General features: G+C 40.8%; 3 protein-coding genes across 6 annotated transcripts; all 3 read right to left on the bottom strand.

The window, feature by feature from the left end:
- Positions 1-1057: 1057 nt before the first annotated feature.
- On the bottom strand, positions 1058-4422 carry ssr4 (signal sequence receptor, delta). Of its 2 annotated transcripts, XM_056422890.1 has the most exons (7): positions 4373-4422; positions 3642-3860; positions 3300-3418; positions 3121-3195; positions 2764-2853; positions 2575-2640; positions 1058-1685 (listed from the first exon to the last, which is right to left on the bottom strand). In XM_056422890.1, exons 2-7 carry the CDS (start codon positions 3688-3690, stop codon positions 1581-1583), a joined length of 504 nt encoding a protein of 167 aa, XP_056278865.1. In that variant the 5' UTR covers positions 3691-3860; positions 4373-4422; the 3' UTR covers positions 1058-1580. The 2 variants fall into 2 exon arrangements, with proteins under 2 accessions (XP_056278865.1, XP_056278864.1); XM_056422889.1 differs by lacking the exon at positions 4373-4422 and having other exon boundaries at positions 3642-4338.
- A 1840-nt stretch (positions 4423-6262) lies between these two features.
- LOC130199845 (rho GTPase-activating protein 4-like) lies at positions 6263-15059 on the bottom strand. Of its 2 annotated transcripts, none has more exons than XM_056423655.1 (22): positions 14730-15059; positions 13245-13334; positions 12875-13046; positions 12604-12766; positions 12331-12393; positions 12120-12248; positions 11900-12028; positions 11499-11720; positions 11325-11426; positions 10374-10547; positions 10095-10179; positions 9945-9972; positions 9724-9823; positions 9556-9616; positions 9139-9216; positions 8906-9034; positions 8703-8808; positions 7963-8190; positions 7836-7882; positions 7520-7751; positions 7381-7429; positions 6263-7142 (listed from the first exon to the last, which is right to left on the bottom strand). In XM_056423655.1, exons 2-22 carry the CDS (start codon positions 13309-13311, stop codon positions 6969-6971), a joined length of 2538 nt encoding a protein of 845 aa, XP_056279630.1. In that variant the 5' UTR covers positions 13312-13334; positions 14730-15059; the 3' UTR covers positions 6263-6968. The 2 variants fall into 2 exon arrangements, with proteins under 2 accessions (XP_056279630.1, XP_056279631.1); XM_056423656.1 differs by having other exon boundaries at positions 9945-9969; positions 14730-15058.
- Positions 15060-16087: 1028 nt separating this feature from the next.
- On the bottom strand, positions 16088-18399 carry naa10 (N-alpha-acetyltransferase 10, NatA catalytic subuni). Of its 2 annotated transcripts, none has more exons than XM_056423062.1 (8): positions 18238-18399; positions 17995-18093; positions 17836-17894; positions 17701-17746; positions 17469-17584; positions 17290-17334; positions 16758-16842; positions 16088-16647 (listed from the first exon to the last, which is right to left on the bottom strand). In XM_056423062.1, the coding sequence occupies exons 1-8, from the start codon at positions 18256-18258 to the stop codon at positions 16465-16467; spliced, it is 654 nt and encodes a 217-aa protein (XP_056279037.1). In that variant the 5' UTR covers positions 18259-18399; the 3' UTR covers positions 16088-16464. The 2 variants fall into 2 exon arrangements, with proteins under 2 accessions (XP_056279037.1, XP_056279038.1); XM_056423063.1 differs by having other exon boundaries at positions 16423-16664; positions 16759-16842.
- Between the last annotated feature and the right edge of the window lie 1574 nt (positions 18400-19973).

Genomic DNA, 19973 nt, shown 5'->3' with positions numbered 1-19973 from the left:
ACGCCATGACCGTGTGTGTGTGTGTGCTGGCAAAGCTACAGAAAGCAGACATATGATAACTGAGAAGGTACTTGTGTACTCTGTACACTGTGCAGTGTTTATGTGTGTGGAGTACATTACCCGTATACAAAGTTTACATTCGTCACATGGGTGTCGGGGAGAAGTCACGCTGCTCTTGTCGAGGACGCAGCAGCCCTGCATGTGCTGGACTGTGCGTGCAAACACAGATTCAGGCCAACTACAGAAATAGACATGCTCAGTTTAAATGTCTAACAAACCAGATCATAAGTGCGGTAGTACCTTAAAGGGCATTATGCAATGTATTGCATTACATTAGTAAAAGCTGATTATGAACCAAAAAACAATAATCACATATAATCTATCCATGAGGCAATAGCTGGCCACTCTGGACATACCCAGGCTTTAAAAACAGCTCAGCACTGCCACGGTGTGTTCAACTGGCAGCACTGCAGGGTAACAGCAGCTCCTCTTCACTGATTTAACACATATTACATGTGAACTGTTCGTGCGGACAGAAACCAGAACAGGACATCAGCTGCTGCAGCCCTTAAACACATTCCTCACCCTGACCACCTAGGAATACCAAGACCACTGCCCTGTAGACGGAAATAACCTCCGAGGCCAGACCTCCAAGCTGAACATTTTTACAGCTTTCTGGTTTTGTTAACCGTTATAAATCCTATTAAATGGGTACAAGGGGTGAACATTTAAAAATAAGAAAATGAATTCTCAAATATTCTATAATTGTTGTCATGTTGCATCAGTATCTTAGATATAAATCTTAGATTTAGAGAGAAGGGAAACAAGACATTAGTCAGTAAACGCTAGATCTGCTTGGAACCAGTTATTGTTTGACCGAGATGAGGTCAGGGATTGTTGAATCATCCAGACTTAACCAATTTACAATCAGCAACCCAAAAAACACATTTTCAGAAATGACACAGTATGTGGCTCTGGAACAAGACGTTGAATCTGCCAGCCGAAGAGAAAAACTAATATAAAGAGGCGGTCTGTCATTTGGAAAAACACTTTGGAAGAAAAACCAGCCATTTAATGAATTAATTTGAAGAGACATATACACAATAGACCTTCTTCGGCCAGCCAGTGCAGTCACATTGACATTTCATATGCATTGAGGTCTTGACGCCCTTTGTTGGTGTTCAACATGTCCACAAAGTCCCACTCCGGCCAGCGCACCGCCACAGAAAGACAAGCATGATCTGAACATATCAATGGAATACAGTACATCTATCGGTTTTGTTTATTTATGTGGTCCAGGTTTATTGTTTGTCTTTATAAAAAAAAGAAAACAAATGTTTACAAAACTCCATCCATTGACGGGACAAATTTGTGACGAAATTCATCTGAAAAATTGATAAGACTGATGGCATACAGACACAGTCTGAATTAAAACATATTTTAAGACTACTGCTCTTGCTCCTTGTCCCAAAGCAGATCAAGTGGCAAAATCCTATTGGCTTGCCACAACAATGGATGATGGACCGTTGGCCGAGATCCACGAGAGTTCAGTCTTTAACAATCCAGTGATTGTGAATCGTTTATGCCTGGATGGTGTTCTTCGCCCTGTAGGCCATGTAGTAGACCAGGATACCCATAAGGGCCGCCACCACCTCGGTAGACACCCATGGACCGTTCCACGCACCCTGCAGAGAGATTTGGTTTTAAAGCTCATCACAGGTTCAGACAAAGAGAAGTTAGCAAATTATAGCAAATTATACTCTCTAGTTACACCTGGTTCTAGAAATACGACCCGGGTGATTGATAAAGTTGGATGTCTGTGACCCAATGGGTTATTGATTTTTCAGGGGTCCTGACACCGTCTTTGGGAATGACTAATGTAGAGGATCTATTTATGAAGGTGCAATAACAACATAGTATCCCAAATTCATCAAAACGAGTCTCTGAGGAGCTTCAACTGAATAAATGAGTCTCTGGGGACAAACAAGTTATTTCATGAATGTATGTATTCAAGCTTTAAATCTGAAATAGTCTATATAGAGTACAGTCACAGAATAATATAAACAGAGGATTACAATCTTATTTAAAAAATGTTGTCTTAATAAAACACGAATTATTGTTCCTAACAGACGGTATAGGTATGCCTTAAAGTCATTACATGTTTTCTTAAGACTCTTTGGGGAATAATATATCAACTTGAAACTGCAATAACTGATTTTAGCCTCTTGGAGGCAGCAGAAGAGTGATAATGAACATGTTGGCAATGATCACGTCACTGCCAACATGATCAATGTAGAAGGTTATAACATGTTAAACAGCATCCAGCAGATGCTGAGACACAATAGCTTTTATCAGGAGTTGTATAGCTGGCTGCAAGTCCAACGTCCAAGATGTCTTAGTTCTGTCTTTGGTCTCCACTAATTCCTGAAAGAAATATCTGCTAAATGCACCACTAGTCTACCAGCTAGTCACTTACTTTGTCTGTTTCCTGGGTAGATTATGTACACTAGGTTTTTAGAGGGTTTTGTTTGCACTATAATATAATTGTGCATACACAAGTTTTTCAAGACTTACCCTGTGGTCAATGTTGACAGAGAAGAGAGGCTGAATGACATTTACATCTTCATTGTTTCTCTGGGCCTGAAACAAAGGAGATGCACACATGGAATTCAAATTAGACAACCTTTAAACCTTGAATGTTGCACATGCAGTGGATCTTACGGGCAGTAAATTATTATTAATCTGTGCATCACACACACTCACCTTGCGCAGGGCACTGTAGGACTCCTCATCAAAGAATTTAACCTGATATGTTCCAGAGCTGGCCTGCTTGTGAGGAAGACTCCAGGACACCTGAGGGAAGAAATCACATGTTGACAAAAGCTTCTTCAATAAGATCCAGGTTCAGAGATTGGTCATCTTTCAAATATGATGTTTGTACTAAGAGTCAGAGGTTTGGGATGGTCCAACATAAGAATAGGTTGCCTGATGTTCAATTAGGCGGCATTCGATGCGCCACTCATCGTGGCTATATGACCAATGTCATTGTCTGGTGTAATCTAGAACTAACAAATCAATTCCAGTGAGATTAAATCCATGAACACGAGGGCACTAGCATACCTGGTACTTGCCAACATCCTGTCCTCTGGTCACAGGGAACTGTCTTCCATTGACATCAGCATACAGAGTCACACTCTGGAGAAGAACGAAAGGATCGCCAGTGAGTCATTTGCTCGATGATAATACTCATGAATATCTCATCTCCGTGCCCGTTTGGGGGGCTGGAGGGTGGCGGTTACCTGAGCTCCGTTGGCACAGACCAGGCTGAGTTCAACGATGAAGACAGACTCAGAGGAGATGACGGCGTCAGAGGTGGTGTAGGCCGACGGGGTGATCACTGGGTCCGTGCAGCTCTCTCCTGCCACCAGAGTACAGAGCAGAGATCAGCTTCTGACCACCAGTGAATCATCTGCCCAGCATTGACGCGTAATGCACATTGCTCCAAGATCTACATTACACCGAATTAAGAGGACGAATGGACGTGATTTTACAAACAAGCTAACGTTACTAGCTCACGCTCGTTAGCGTTACAGGCTGATTAACCACGGTAAATCTCTTCCACCGGTCCCCCACTGACTTACCGGAGCAGGCGACCACCAGCAGGGCGAGGAAGGCGGCGATACGCGTCATCGTGGCTGTCAGATAGGTTTTGTGTTGTTTCCGAGGTCCAGTCGCTCAACGGCGCCGTGCCTTTCACACCGATGAAGGGAAGAAGTCCACCTCAGCTCACTGGTGCGAGACCTCTGCGGCTGCGCAGCGATGACGTGGGCCGTCAGGCCGCAAAGCAGTCTGGGAAATTGCTACTTCGACACGTCATCAGAGTGAAAAACATGCATCCACTGTCAAAACCAAAACCTACTGTCAAAAACTCAACAGAAGAAAGTTTTCTGATGTTTACCTGAATTTTTTTGTATATTACATTTTGTCAATTAAAAAAAGAAATATAAGTGAGCCATTTATATTATACAAACTAATGTTTACATAAACACATAGGCTACACGTATACGCTTTCAGTGCTGAATATTCAGAAACAGTCTTAAACCTTTCTTTCCATTGTTCTCGCATCAAGAAATTCTGGCAAAAACCTTAATATCATTATGAGAAAATGTGGTGTTGGGTTACTTAAAAAAAACTCCCAGACAAAGACCGATATGTTGTCAAGTCAAAAATATAAATTTGATGTAGAGCAAAATGTGCAACTGCTTTCTAATTCCAATAACACAGACTATCAAGACAGTTTCTGAAGGTGTTCTTATATTTTTGTCTAGTATGATATACAACCTGGCTTTTTTGTTGTGTGTTGTGTGCTCACCTGTGTGTGCGCATCACGGCTGAGCGATGCGCGCGCCGGCATCGGAGCTCTGCCGCTCGCGAGCCGAGAAGAGTTGTTGAGGGGGGGGGGGGGGGGGACAGACAGAGTGACAGAGTGACATGCTGCTGGTTAGATACGATCAATATCAGATCGGTCAAGTACGCAAAGGCGCGAAGTAACACAAGTGGCATTACGCATTGTTGATTATTCTCGCGCATGCGTACCTGCGTACCAGTTATGTGCACCCCTGCTCATACCAACAAAATTACTTGGTTAGTAACTGTATTTGTTTTTAATCGTAGTTTAGAGTGAACCTCGCTACTGTATTACTTTTCTCCCTTCTTTTTATTAGTGTATTACTTCTTTTTACTTGTTTATTACTTTTTAACTTGTATAACGTTTTTATAACTTTTTGTATAACTTTTTAAAAAATCTGCTTTATTAATTTGTATTACTTTTTTAAACTTGTATATTACTTTTTAACTATTCTAACTTTTTAATTTTGTATAACTTTTTATAACTTCTATAACTTTAAAAAAATGTTATATAACTTTTACTTTTGATTACTTTTTTATTGCTTTATTCATTTTTATTACTTTTTGAAACTTTTATAACTTTTTAACTTTGTATAACTTGTTTATAACTTTTTATAACTTTTAAACTTTTTTATAACTTTTTATAACTTTTTATAACTTTTAAACTTTTTTATAACTTTTTAATAACTTTTTATAATTTTTTATAACTAACTTTTTATAACCTTTTATAACATTTTTATAAGTTTTTAAGTTTTTATAACTTTTTTATTACCTTTATACTTTTTATTACTTTTGTACTTTTTCATTACTTTTGTATTCTTTATTACTTTATTATTACTTTTGTACTTTTTCATTACTTTTGTATTCTTTATTACTTTTGTACTTTTTATTACTTTGGTACTTTTGCACTTTTTATTACTTTTGTACTTTTATTACTTTTGTATATTTTCATTACTTTTGTACTCTTTATTACTTTTTATACTTTTTTTACTTTTTAAATACTGTTTATTAATTTTACTTTCTAATTACTTTTTATTATTTTTCTTCTTCTTTTTATTACCTTTTTACTTTATTAATTTGTATTATTTTACAGTGATATTGTTCCAGTTACAGCACTCACAAAACGATTCAATCCCTTCTTAGGGGTGACACATTTAAATATGGCTTGATACAATTAATTAAATCAATTTCACAAATGAAGATATTTATATTTAATGGGTGTAAAACAAAATGTAGGAATACTTTCATTTATTAGATATATTTAGGTTAGATGGTGTGCATATGAATGTAAAATAAATGTGTTTAATTGGGGACTACCCTTTGCACATGTGCCAAATCTCGCACTCAGTCGTCTTTCAGCCTTTTCTCCTGACTGTGACCTGACCAGATGCAGCCAGATTAACGCGGACTAATAACAGTGATTAGATACACTATCATGCAAGCAGTGACCGGAATATATTTGTTAATGAATGATGACGTTAACATTTTGAATGCAGGAGTTTTACTTGTGGGATTAATTTTACATAGCTACTTTACAAAATTATCTAAAACCTGAATATTTCTTCCGCCACTGAAATTATCACCTTTATGTTTTAAAAATCTATTGTTCCGTCCTAATAATTATAATAAAGGTTTATCTCGAGACTATGGCTAACATGATACAAGAAAATCGCAAATGTATATTGAAAATAAACCCATTTATATAGTTAAACTCATACCAAGAATCTCAAACAGTACAAAAGCATTAAAGTGTGGGTCTCCATTAAAAAAGAACAATATATCCATAAGAAAACAGAGAGCGGTCATAACATCAAGAAGAAATGTATGTCTTTGCAGCACAAACAATAACAAATAATGTCTGTATTCAATGTATTTACTTTTTTTGATCTGTGGCTTGACTCGTTTCATTAATCCGTTAATATAATACAGCCGATGCTGAAATGCCCTCAACTCATTTCATTAAAAAAAAAATAGCACTCATGATAAAAAAATATTTGAAACTGTAAACCACCACATTTGAACTTTTAAACACTCATAATAATCAAGTCTAAAAGTTAAATACATTTAATGAAAGTTCTCATATTTTCCAGTGGTGATATTTGTGACCAACATTTTTAATACAAATAAAAAAAATACCAGAATAGACTAAATATGTATTTGGCAAGTATCCTAGATATACAGTCAACTCATTAAGTGTTTCACAAATAATATATACACAAAGTTCCTTACAGATACAGTATTCAGTTTGATCAACTATGCAAGTCCATCTCATGTTGGCAAACACATTTGAGTTAAAGTAACGGTGAAATAACACAGATCAGACGTAAAGCCAGACGCTGCCTCACCACACACGGCTGTACACAAACACGTCTGTGCATTTCATTGTCAGCCACACCTTCCATATTGTACTGCAGTCACAGCAGAGTTCTGCAGTGCCACACTGTGGAAAGAAGGCCATAAAGTTTTAGTTTTCTAGAGATAGTTGTGCTGAAAGCTACCGTCAGACCACCTCCATTTAATCCGAATCCCTCTTTTCAGTTAATCTACTGATGCCAGTCCTCTCATTCCAGTGGGTCTGCTCTGAAGAGGCCTGGTCCTCTTTCCCTGCGTCCATCCCGCTTGCCTTTCCTCTGGGGAGCTTGGGCAGAGGGCGAGGAGGCGGTGGAGGAGGGATCCTGCAGTGCCTGTCGTGAGAGAAGCTCTGTGAAGACAGAGTCCATCTGGCGACAGACCTCCTACGAGATGAAATAAACAATGAGAGCGATAAGTAAAAAGACAACTTTGTTCTCTGCTCTTGATTATGTTAACTATGCACATCAAAATAGCATAAACCAGAACATACTAGCATCATTGTCCTAGTTGATTTGCTGCTGCTTTCTAACTAGACACTTTATACAAATGGTGTTTATGAATATGAACTTGCTCAAAATTATAAACAGAAAAACCCATCATTTGAAATGAAACCAGACAGACCTCGTCTACTTTAACCACAATATCCTCAGAAGATGAGTGTTCCTGAAATCTGTGTGCAAAAGAAATCAGAAAACATTGGATATTAATTTCCCGCTCTCGAACAGTCAGTTTTAATGCTGCAACATCCAGAGCTACGCACTCTCTGCACACATAGCCAGGAGAGTGGCCTCGCCGTGGCTTGCCCTGTGGTCCAATGGGTATCTGGAGCATTAGCTTTCCTCCCGAAGCGATGCCGCCCCCAACAGGTCCAGCTCTCAAACGGCTTTGGTCATTTGAGCCGCTGCTGTTGGCTCGAGGACGTTCTGCTTTTCTCCGTGTTGATGCTGCAGATGAGCTGGTGCTGTTGTCAGCCGAGGACCCCGCTTCCATCTCTGTAGTGCATCACATTGACACATTATGTTACTCTATTCAGAAACACCATCACAGCCTTCGAGAAGATGGGCTCATAAACTTACCATCTTTGTACTCCGCTTCTACATCTCCTTCTTCAATGATCGTCTCACTGGGAAGAAATACATTCGTAGATAATCCTTCCACCATATAATGCATCTTTGTTACGTTTATGAACTTCTTTCATCTTACCAGTCATCCTGTTCCAGTGTCATGCATTTCTCATACACCGGCCCTTGTACCTCGCTCTGGCTGGGGAAGATGCTTTCGTGCTGGAGGATGATGCGCTTCACCAGGACGTTGATCTGAGCCTGCAGGGTGACGACGTCATCATCGTGAGCCCCTCTCAACAGGCTGGGGCCAAAACACACGGCCAGGTTGTAAGGCTGCATCATGTTCTCGTCACTGTATTGAGACACACTGGAGGAAGGGAGCAGAAACACACACACACACAATTATACAATGAAGGAGAGGGGATCGAAAGATTAAATTACCTAACCCATCATCTTCTACAACTTTTTTTGCTTCAAAAGTTCTTCATGGATTTATTCTACAGACATTTGAGTTTTATTTAATTTGCTTTTCATTTTGTTGCAGTGTGTATGCACCAGTGTGTGTAAACCTTTTAGCACTTTCTAGTGCAGAGTGAATAGTTCTCTTAAACATTTCTGCATTCTTTTCGTGAAGCATTTTTATAAATGACAAGGCCCCAGTCCAGTTCGTCTTCACCCTATACTGCTCTTATCAATATATAATGTGAAAAAACCCCCGATTGATCACAGTTATGTCAGATCAAGTAAGACAACGGCCAACAATTAAACGTATTTGGTCCTTTCTCTTCCCAGAAAGAAACATCCTGTGATGCAATTGTTCATTTTTATAGATACATCATTCCCTGAATGGTGTCGAGTGCGAAAAGTTTCAATACTCACTGGTGAAGGAATGCAAAGAGGTATCTCATGACGACGATGACGGGCTCAGGGTAGGAACAGATGAGCATTTTGAGCTGAGCTGCTCTCTCGGCCTCGTTCTTTATCTCTGAGAAAATGTGACAAAAGCAAAAAGATGAGCTCCTGCCGTGCGCTCTCGGCCACACACGCCTGACATTTGAACAGATACACCCACACACACTCACGGATATGCTCCAGGAGTTGGCCGGTGCTGTCGATGGGGAAGAGGGGGTTCTCTAGACTTCTGAAGTAGAGCTTCAACACTCCAGCAATAGAGTCCAGGTCATATCTCCGCTCAGCCAGGGGGTCCTCTCCTGCAGGAGAAGCCCACAGCCCCACATTGTTCATGCGCCAAAGGAAGAGGAGCTAATCTCCATTGAATTGAACAGACATACGGGTCATGCCGAAACCCACACACCTCGCTCAAATGCATCCCTCAGGTTGTTGACCTCCGTCTGAGACCCGGGCACTCGAAATATCCCTTCATGTTGGAGACCTGATGGACAGATAGATCAGTGCTCAAAAGTAGCTTGAGTAAAGCTAAAATCTATTTAGTCACTATGTGTAAAACAATTTTAAAAAACGTTGTAGAAGAATGGGATAATCAAAAGTTAATTATAAATATATTGCTGCAGTCTGTGTTGCTTTAAGCCCGTCCGCTGGGGACTCTAGAGCTGGGAGTTTTCTAATTATACACAAGTCTAACTGTAATTTACTTACCCGGTCTGTCGGTCCACAAAACATTCCCCACCCTTTGGGGAATGTTCAGTTCTATGTGATCGCAGCCATTTGAAATTTGCAATCGTTTTGTAAAGTCTTAAATACATTTACCTACCGTTAAGGTTGATGAAGCAAATGCAACTTTCCACAACGATTGGAATCTGTTGTCCTGATGCCTGAATGAAGGATATTTTAGGATTAATATTACAAACTAAAAGTCTAATACTTCGCTGATAACTGATGTGCAGGAAAAATAGATTGAATATATGTCAGAAATGCAGACCTGTATGAAGGACAGCATGTCTCCACTGAAAAGTTTGTGGTTGTGCATCAAATTGGTACTCGAGTGATTCTTCCTGACGCGCATTAACTTTCCATTCCATCTGCAAAGCCAGATGCGAAGACCCAGTGAGCTTCATTCTGTTAAAATAGTGACAATGTTTCTAAAGTATACAACATGGATATAAACTAAACCATGAACCCTTAAAACATTCATATATGTACCCAGGCTGATGTCCATTTGATGCTTCTGCTAGCAGGAAAAAGAGAAGAAAAAAGCACCGGTCAGAAAAAATGCACCAACCGTATTCACGGCACATTTGGGTTAGCGGTTGACCTTTGGGTATCGTTGTGTGTGAAAAGCAGAAGTGATACCTTTTTCTACAGCCACTTTCAGATGGTCATGTTTCGCTTGCAGTTTAGAGACCAGGGAGCCCCCGACGAGGTGCTCTTTTACTTTCTGCAAAACAAAGCAGGAGGGATTTAAAGTCATCATCATCACCATGTGGTCGCCATCATTCACGGAGGTTCTCGTCAACCAAAAAAACCAACAACAAACAAAAAATAAAGTGTCTACCTATCCACAGCTGCATATCATTAAAACCTCCCAAAACAGCGAGCTATTCTGGTTTACAACTTTAAAACCTGACTCACAGTGAAGTAGAGGTTTTCCAATTCCTGCCCGTTGGCCCTGCGGCGGGCCACACTGGGCTTCACCGCCAGGTTCTCGGTGCTGCCCTGGTTAGACGACCCGCTGCCCAGCTCCAGATCATCATCTCCAATACTCTCCAGCAGGGAAGACTGGGCCGCCCACATGCTCTTACTATTCTGTAGACAGTAACAGACATAACATGTGAATGTTAAGATTTGGCAATACTGCATACAATTACAGTCACTCTAATGGACTCTTTGGATTTTGACAGAGCCCTTGAAAATAACCATTATGGTGACGGTGTTTCAAGTTTCTATTGTCACATCCCCTTTTATACAAGTATAATCGGTTTGTGAAATTCTTATGTGCAAAACACCCGACAGCAGTAGCAGACTAAAAAAAGAATAAGAATGAGAATAAACTATACAATATCCACACAAAAAAAGAAGAAAGTATTAACAATATATATATAAAACAATGTAATAGAATATACATCATGACAATATATATATATAAAACAATGTAATAAAATATACACTTTTTTGAGACAATATATATATATATATACATACAATATATATATACAATATATATATATATAAAACAATGTAATAAAATGTGCACAATATGACAGTCTGAGGTGAACATTAATGTTGCATTGAAGTGCCCGTTGCAAAGGCCAGATTTACAAATCTGGCACTTGTGAATAATACATGCAAAGGATTACATTTGATGGGCTTGGTTAATCTTGACTTGAGGTTTAATGACTCAAACTTGAAATATGGTCAAAAGGTAAACCACATTTATATGGATTCTATAGAAAATGTAGATTTAGGAATTGAACTCTGCCCTGGATTCTGGCACGATGAAAATGCTAACACTGGTGGATGCTGTAAAGTAGACTCACTAAAAAGTGATCAAGAAGGTGCTCAGGGTTGTGCGATGTACTCTACCTCCTCCGTTTCATGTGTCACAGCTTTCAGTCTGATTTGTATCTGTTTGAATCTGGTCTCCAGCTCGCATCTCATCTCACCCTCTGCACTCACTTCGGAAACCTGAGAGACACACGAAGGTTTAGAGTCAAACAGCTGAATAATCCACTGAATGCTGACAAACAAAACGCAGACCTGGTCTCCATCATGAGGCTGATAGGGGAAGCGAAGGGGCATGCAGAAGGTGTTGTAATGGTCCTGCAGGAGGGCGTCTCTGTCATGGCTCTGGTCCAGCCCGGACACGGTGCCTTGGAGCTGCTGCAGCCCCGTGCTCAGGTTGTCCTGGGTCCGCCAGCGACTGGACAGGTAAGCTTGCATCACCCGACCTAAAGAGAGGTGGTACCCGACATCTGCACACTGGGGGAAACAATTACATTTCGCTCAATATCCCGTTTGTAATTCAATCAAGATCACATCCGTAAAAACAAGTATCTGTTTTGTAATATCTGATCCAAGTTTTAAAATTGGCCCAATGAGGCACGCTAATAAAAGGATAGCATTTTAAATACAAAGACAAAAACGGATGATGCACTCACATCTATGAGAGAAGAGATGTCTTTGAAGTAGTATTTATTCATGGAGGCATTGGCGGCAGCCAAGTTCAGGAGGTAATCGTTTCGAGCCTTGCTGCATTTCAAGTAGATCTCTTTGACTTTACCTTGTCTCTATGGAACATAAACAATCATCAATAAGGAGGTGAAATAGACTTGTATATATAGACTTGTATGCACATTAAACTGCATTAAGGAGGTTTACTTTTTCTATCAACCTCTCCAGCTTCTTAGCAGCACTCTGCTTCTGCTTTTCCTCCTGTTTCTCTGCCTCCTTCAGCTTCCCCTCTGCACACACATAGTCAGAGTGGTACTGGAAGTATGTCCTCCATGCCTGCACACGGACACATACAGCTATGCTTTCCAAGATGTGGTTAGGAAACAGAAAATGTGTTGGGTGATTGGTTCTCACTTACAGTCTGAAGCTCTGTTGTAACCTTGAGTAGTCCATCTTGGAGCTGAGTACAGAGGTCTTTACTCTGGTGAAGAGACAAAATATCACAAAGAGATGAAACAACACCGTAGGAACATGGTGAGACACTCACTATATTTAAGGTCAAGAGTTCAATAGAAATACAAGCATGAGTGTCAGATAATTCACAGTACAGACACAGGCCTGTCCCATAGTGAAAGTGATCAGTCATATCGACCATGTTTGTGTTTGGTTGTGCCAGAGCTCAGGTCAGTACCTTCTTTGCGAGGCGCTGTGTGTAGTCCAGGCAGTGTGTGAGGGGCTGGATGAGGACGTTGCTGCAGCTCTCACTCAGACTACTGTGGTCCCGACTTTCTTGGCGGGTCTGGGACAGCAGAGCCAGCCAGACCTGGGCCACCGAGTGACTGCTGGGCTCCTTCCTGAGCAAAAGACAACAAAGAAAAGTCTGTAACGTACAATCAAAGATGCGTCCTCAAATTAACTGCCAACTAATGCATTACACACGATGAGACGAGGATTATGTTTACCTCTTGATCCTGGAAGTGAACCTTTCAGCAAGTTTTTCAAGGGAGCGTGCATACTCGCTTTCAAGCTCACCCCGCCGACGGAGGTAGTCCGTCAAGTCCTGCAGCTGCTGACTCTTCTGCTCAAGTTGCAAGTCCAAGACCTTCAGCTGGTCGACAAGCTGGCAACGCACCTCTGAAAGAGAAAGAAAACAGGGACGAAAGAATGACAAACAAGGCAAAGAAAAAGACATACACATGAGAGAATGAAACTCATTCTGAAACTGAGGGTGAGAAACTGATTTTACTTCACAAGAAAAAGAACACCTGTAGATCAGTGAGGATGGGGTGTGTTAAAAGGGGAGAGGGGTACAGATACGAGTCATTCGTTTACCTTTGATTTGAGTGTCGTAGTCCATCGTACCGACCTTCTCCTTACGGAGTTTCACATGGGAAGTCATTGTTGCACCAACTGGGTGGAATTCTGGATAAAGGAAGTCAATATTTTATTAGCAGCTGCTCTGTTCCTTTTTATCTCGGTTGCAGAATCATATTTATTTGTGCGCATGCAAGCTATTCCGATCTTTTTCACTGCAAAGTCTTTTTAAAGAATCAAGGCCCATGACCGCCTGCTGCACCCATGCGCCACTCTACAAATGTTCACACCTCAAGTGCTGAAACGCCCCCCCCCCTTCCTCCACAGACCATGCTAACTTCCTGCTGCCACAGAAAGAGAGAAAAGAGCATGTTCATCTTACTGTAACACATCTCTTCAAACTGGTCCCCCGCTGCAATGGTCTGCTCAACTGCAGGAAACTAGAACACCAGTTGGCATGTGCCGTCTGCTGCACCGGTCAAGCTGCAGAAATGCATGAGGTGCAAAAATAGCTCGAGCTACATCTAAGCTGACCTAAAAATAGGATGAACCACAAGGCGTAAAACTCTGAAGAGATGTTTGTTCTCAAGAATTACCAATAATAATCAAGTTTACCGAGGCCGTCCTGATTAACAACGGGCGTAAAGAATCTTTGTAAAAAGGGTATTCCAGTTTAGTCTCATGTCATATACACAAACACAATGTCTAATTGGGTTTGTGTATATGACATGAGACTTTAAGCCACCAGATAAACACAAAATTAAGTCTTCACTGAAAAACCTGGATTTAAGAAACTTAGGCTTTGGCTTCTTCTCTCATTTAAAACACATGACCACCCGACAGGCCTTTGATAGATTGGGAATCAACAACGTAGTCTGATGACTGGAAGATGTCATTTATTAGGATGACATTTAGCACACACCAAAAAAGGGGAAGAGTGGGGTGCTTTTTTGCTGGACCATAACTATGTACACAGCCATCACACACACTCTCTTCTCATCCCCCTACTTCCCTTTTTAACATCACTAATCAGCATTCCCTTCAGCTGAACTGTGTTCTTTCCACTCATTTTCAACCAGGACATTTATCAACAGACCTCCTAAAATCAGTCTGCTGTTAAAGCAAAACTCCTTGCTGAAAAGGAGCGTCTCATTTTTCCAACCTGTTACCCTTTTCCATTAGTCCCTTTCATTCTTTCACTATGTGATCAGCAGTGATTCACCGCCTCCTGTCGTCACAAACTGCTGTCATACTTCATGAAAGATGTCTTAACTGGTTGCGACTCTTGTATTTCTGGGTGTTTCACTTTGTGTTCTCACAAGTACCAACACATAGAAGCTGCCTGAGCTATGGGACATTACTGGCCGAGGGCCATGTCTAACAATCATTCAGAGTAGCCCGTACTTTGCTCTACAAACATGTTTATCAGTTCGACAACCTGTCTTCGTCCGGTCAGGAAATGAAAATCATTAAAAGTTCAAGCCGAAAACAAAGAAGTCATACCTGGTGGGGAGCGGTCTTGACTCGTCTCTTCTCCAGACCGAGGCAACTAAATAATGGCAGTTAATAACACAGTAAGCTCTCAACTGTTTCACCTCCCCCGCACATTGGACACGGATGGATGTGGGTGGAGTGGAACTCATATCTCTCTCTCTCTCTCTCTCACAAACACACTCACCGCCCTCTCTCTCTCTCTCTCTCTCTTTCTCAACACTCATCTCCCTCACACATTCAGTTTGAGGAGTCAGTGTGCTATTGTGCAAGTGTGACCAGGCTTGAAAACTGTTCTCGAGTTTCTCTTTCATGCTGCCACTGGAACTCCGCAGCAGGATTTGAGTCCAATCAAACATCAGCTGTTTTCACCGGTTAGTCCCCCGGCATTAGTTTGTCACCGGTTACTAAGTGAAATCAGCTGCTAGTCTTCAGTTGGGGGGGGAAACACCTCCTGAAGACGGTGGTGTATTCTTGGCACGGGACTGTTTGAGTAATGTATGCTGAGCAGGCTAACCGTGGAAACACCTCTTATCAAGCAAATGTCCCACTAATGCTAAAAGTTTTCATCACATAAAAAAATAAAAATTGATGCTATTAAATGATAATTATGTTGATTTGTTTTGAAGAGCAGGAGCATTTTTTTCTCACCTCTTTCTAAAAAACTATTTTCAATTTGTGTTAAACAGTCAAAGCTGTTATCCGTCATGTACTTCTCTCACTCCCCTTTCCTTCCTCTATGGTTTGATTTGAGGAAGTTTCTAGTCCATAATATATATAACACCAGTTTACAATAAAGAATATCCACTGGTCAGACATTAATTGTAGTCTTTCAGCTTAACTTTGTAGCATGTTGTGAGTTATCTTCAATCCCACATTATTATGCAGCATTATATTTTCTTTCATGGCCTTGTTTGTTTTGTTTTTCACTTTTGTAGCCAGTCAAATCATGAGGTTTTATTACAAAATCTAACCAATCATTGTCAGGTTTAATTTGGTTTTGTTTCAATTTACTAAAGTTAACATGTTCTGTAATCTGTGAGAAAAAACATTTCACTCAAAATTTGATTTAGAGTGCAGTTTAGTTGTATGGGAATATTGTAGGTGTCTTAGTTTGATGCCGCCACCAGGAGTCAAAGTTTGAAAGTTACACACTGCTTGTTCACCATCAATGGACACCATCATGTATACCTCACAGCATAAGTAATATTGGTGACAGTGTGAATTCATCCGTAAGCTTTTGATGAGTGTTGTATTAACTAAATATATTGAGACATTTTAACCCACTTGAACGTATCGTATTGACACTTGGAGGTAATCAACTAAGCTGCCTTTATGATCACTTATTGAAATAAGTGCGATACAAAAAATATTATTTTAATGATTTATTTGCAGTAATTCTGTTAAATAATTAAGAGACCAGATTGAGACAACTTGCAGAGCACAAATTGTATTAAATAACCTAAATCCCACAGAACTTTGGGAAACTCTTGGTAATGACAACAGCAATCCAATAAAAACATTGAGACCAGTTATTCGTTGTAGTTTCATTTAGGCAACACCCTGATTCAAGTCATTATCCAAGACTTTTTGTTCGTCACTGCAGTGGAAAGCAAGCTTTAAGAAAAACCAGTGACAGAAAGGCTTCGACGCAGATAGTCATAGTTTGTACAGCCAGGCATATTGTCAAATAGGGATAAAAAAGGAGGAAGCAAGGGATGAATTTTAAATGTCTAGAACTGCAGCGTCATTGTGAATCAGAAGAAGAATCTTTAACATCAGTGCTTTCTGTTGCCTCGCTGACTTCACTCAGCTCTTTGCTCTCTCCTGCGCTGTCTCTCTCATTCTCTCTCTCCTGATCACAAGATCCCGGCGGGCTCTGGCCAGACGGAGCCTCCTGGCCCGGGAGACGCACTCCGGGCTTTCTCATCTTTGGGGCATATAGACAGAAATGGAACACATTCACAGTTAGAATCTGCTCGTGGTCTTGAGCTGACAAGCGGCTGGTGAAAATCACATCAGTGTAGAAAAGCAAGTCACCTCATCAACCAGTTGGATCAGGTCTCTCTTCATGGCGTAGGCATCCTCCCCGTCTGCATAGTATTTGGGCTCTATCTCACTAATCCTGTGGAGGAGCAACAATATATCATATCTGTCGCAGTCAGAACAAATATGTAATTACTACATCTATTACTAATTTTAGTATATAACTAATGAAGGACACTTTCCCCACCATAATTGTAATTTGTGGCATTGTATAGTTTTTAAACCTTTATGTTGAAAACCAAATGTACAGAAATATAATTAAAGGGATAAGTCGAAATAATTGAAACAATTTGGTGACTTAGTTTTTGGTGTCTGGATCTGTTAAAAATGTAATAAAGACATTCATTAAGGTTGATTAAACAAAAGAAATAAAGGTAATTTAAAAAACCTTTATGTAGGTCTCAAATGCCAACATTGTTCCTAAATTACCATGACAATATAAATTAAGAAAAAGTACTGCAGAGTTGGTGGTGCTGGCAGCTTGTACCTTACAATTCAAATAATGTTGGCACAGAAATGGACTTACTGGAATTTGAGTGTGTTCGAGTACAGATGCAAGGCTGCTCGGTTGCTGCAGTGGAGAGAAAAGATTGGCAAGTTCTTTGAGAACAGGACACACAGTCAGAGCTAAGGGACCCACACAATAACAAATCCCAACAGAACAAAGAGAACCCAACTCCTCAGCGAGCAAACAGAGCGCTTTACCTTTTGCGAACATGAAGTGAGACATATTTAGCATTGAAGTTTTCGATCATGGCCCGGCTGGCTTGATCCATCAACTTCTGAGCCAGGCCAAGACGTCTGTGGGAACGCTTCACAGCCTGGAAGGAAACGATTTGAGTTTTGTAACCAAAGAGAAGCCGGCCAAACATCTCTACTATAAAACGTATAATATATAGATTGGAGGCGATGTATGGGAAGTCTCATTCACACTCACCAGAGATGTGATGTGTCCATGGGGAACATCATCAGGGTCCTCCTCCCTAGAGTCAAGAAAAGGTTTAGGGAACACATAAAACATCGCCTTTGTGCAACCGGTGTCAAATAAAGTGTGTGAACGATGCAGACTCACATCTTTGCCAGCACATATCCCACAATTTTGCCATTTTCGTCCTCTGCAATGTATGAGAGCTAAAACGAGAAGAAAATTAGGGTAAAACTCTCAAGAGTTAGACATCAGAAGCACTTGTGTGAGCAGAAACATAATACAGATTAATTTGCTGTTAATCACCTGAGGCCAAGACAATCCGTGATAGAAATAGTATTTCATCTGATAATTTTCTGGAAGACACAGCAGGTTGCAGTGCTGCATATTCATGAGGTCCTCCGGCTGAAAACAAAAGTCAGAAAGATACGTGACACGATGCTTCGCCCTTAGTCGGCGATATTTAGCCAGCGAGCGAGCAGGCTGTAACAACTAGGTTAGCTTAGCTCGCAGTCAGCATGGCTGTCGAGAGGATCTCAGCACACTTACCCTCGCGTTTCGTATGTTCATTTTGTTAGTTGGCTTGTTATCTGGACTGTGGAGACAGAGTTAAAATAAACTAACGCTACAAGGATCAATCAATTCATAATCCCAACACTGCAAGTGTTTAAAGAGCTTGTCTTCACTAACTAGCTGACACGACTTGCTAGCAAAGAAGGGAGGAGAGGAAGGAGCGTGCCACAATAAGCTCGCACACTTCCGGCGCAGCGTGCGCTGGGACTTCAGAGTAAAAGTTGTACCCTTTGCGTGAGGCACGAATATATGGCATAAATCCCTTTTATTTTGAAAAATTCCGTCACGTCGATAAGAAGCCAGTTAATACAATGTGTGTTGTAGTGGTAAACTTTACATATATTTAAAGGAAGCATCAAAGTAACGTAACCGCTGGATTACCAGGCAAAGCGGATCACTGCCCCGGATCCCAAAGGGCCCCCAAACCCGAGCTGCATTGTGTGCAGCCTCGAAAGTCTGAAACTAAATGGGTTGCATTTGAAGTCACCAGTCTCATAGGCCTTTAAAAGAAGCTGCCATCTGAATCTGCTTGATGGAAACTTTAGTGGTGATAGTACACACATATTTGCACTAGAGTACCCAATCATGTCAACATAAATTGATATAACAGGTATTCGCTTTGATTTAGAAATAGTTGGATACGTCTTCTAGTCAAGTTATTGAGGAATAATCCATGACAATTCACAAGTTCTCATGTTCAAAAAGGTCGTCCAGGTCTCTGAATGTGACCATTAATCGACCTTCCTCCTCTGTCTTAGTAGTAGTAGATAGTAGTAGATAGAGCTTGTTAGTGGAGAGGCCTTTTCATCTTGCATATTAAAGATGTGTGACCCCATCTGCCTCTCTCTGTATGTCCTATTTTTTTCCATATACTTCTGATGTTACCATGTTTGATTCTTTTATTCTTTCAATCCATAAATTAAGTCAAATTAAAGAGGTTTCAAAGGAGTCAAGTGCTAAGCCTTCATTTTGTACTTGAGTCTGATTTGAGTCTAAGTCTCAAAATATGATCTTTTAGAGTAGCAACAAGATATTTGCCTTTTTTTGCAGAGATATTTCGGGCCAGAGGCCCAACAGGCTTATGGTGTCTCAATGAACTCAATTACAGGCGCATATCATGTGTTTGCCCAAGATACCACGTAGTGCAGACTTACTCAACAGGCGGCCCGCGGACGCTTATTTTGTGGCCCCCGACATGCCTGGTTATAAATGCATAATAATTATAATTAGTCAACCAAAATCGTGTGAAAATTAGGTAGTGCGCCTTTAATTTAACCCTCTGAAAACGAAGCCCGCTACAGTGCGTTTTGACAGCTTTACGTTTTTAAAATCTGTATATCTCCGCGACAATACGTCGCCGAGATACGTTTAAAATACTGGATGAATCCGGAGGATTTCCTCTTCCGTTCATTTCTCTACCGTAAGCTCCTCTGCGATTCACAGAGAAAGATAGGGGGACGAACGTGTCGGGTGACGCGGCACCGAGTACTGTGATTTGCCAATGCGGTTGTCCGTCAACATTTTGCGGAGAAGAACAACCAATGAACAATCAAGAAATCACAAGGACCTGCCCACCTCCCAGGTGAAGCTCATTAGCAGTCTGTCAGTCAGAGAAGCCAGAGAACACGGAGCGAACGGACTTCACAACAAGGAAGCAGCTGCAGTGACTTTGGCGAGCAGCGCGGAGCCTCAGAGGAGCTCCAGCAGTGTTG

This window comes from Pseudoliparis swirei, chromosome 9 (genome assembly GCF_029220125.1).
Source record: "Pseudoliparis swirei isolate HS2019 ecotype Mariana Trench chromosome 9, NWPU_hadal_v1, whole genome shotgun sequence".
Taxonomy (NCBI): Eukaryota; Metazoa; Chordata; class Actinopteri; order Perciformes; family Liparidae; genus Pseudoliparis; species Pseudoliparis swirei.
This window is presented reverse-complemented; position numbering and strand designations above follow the sequence as displayed.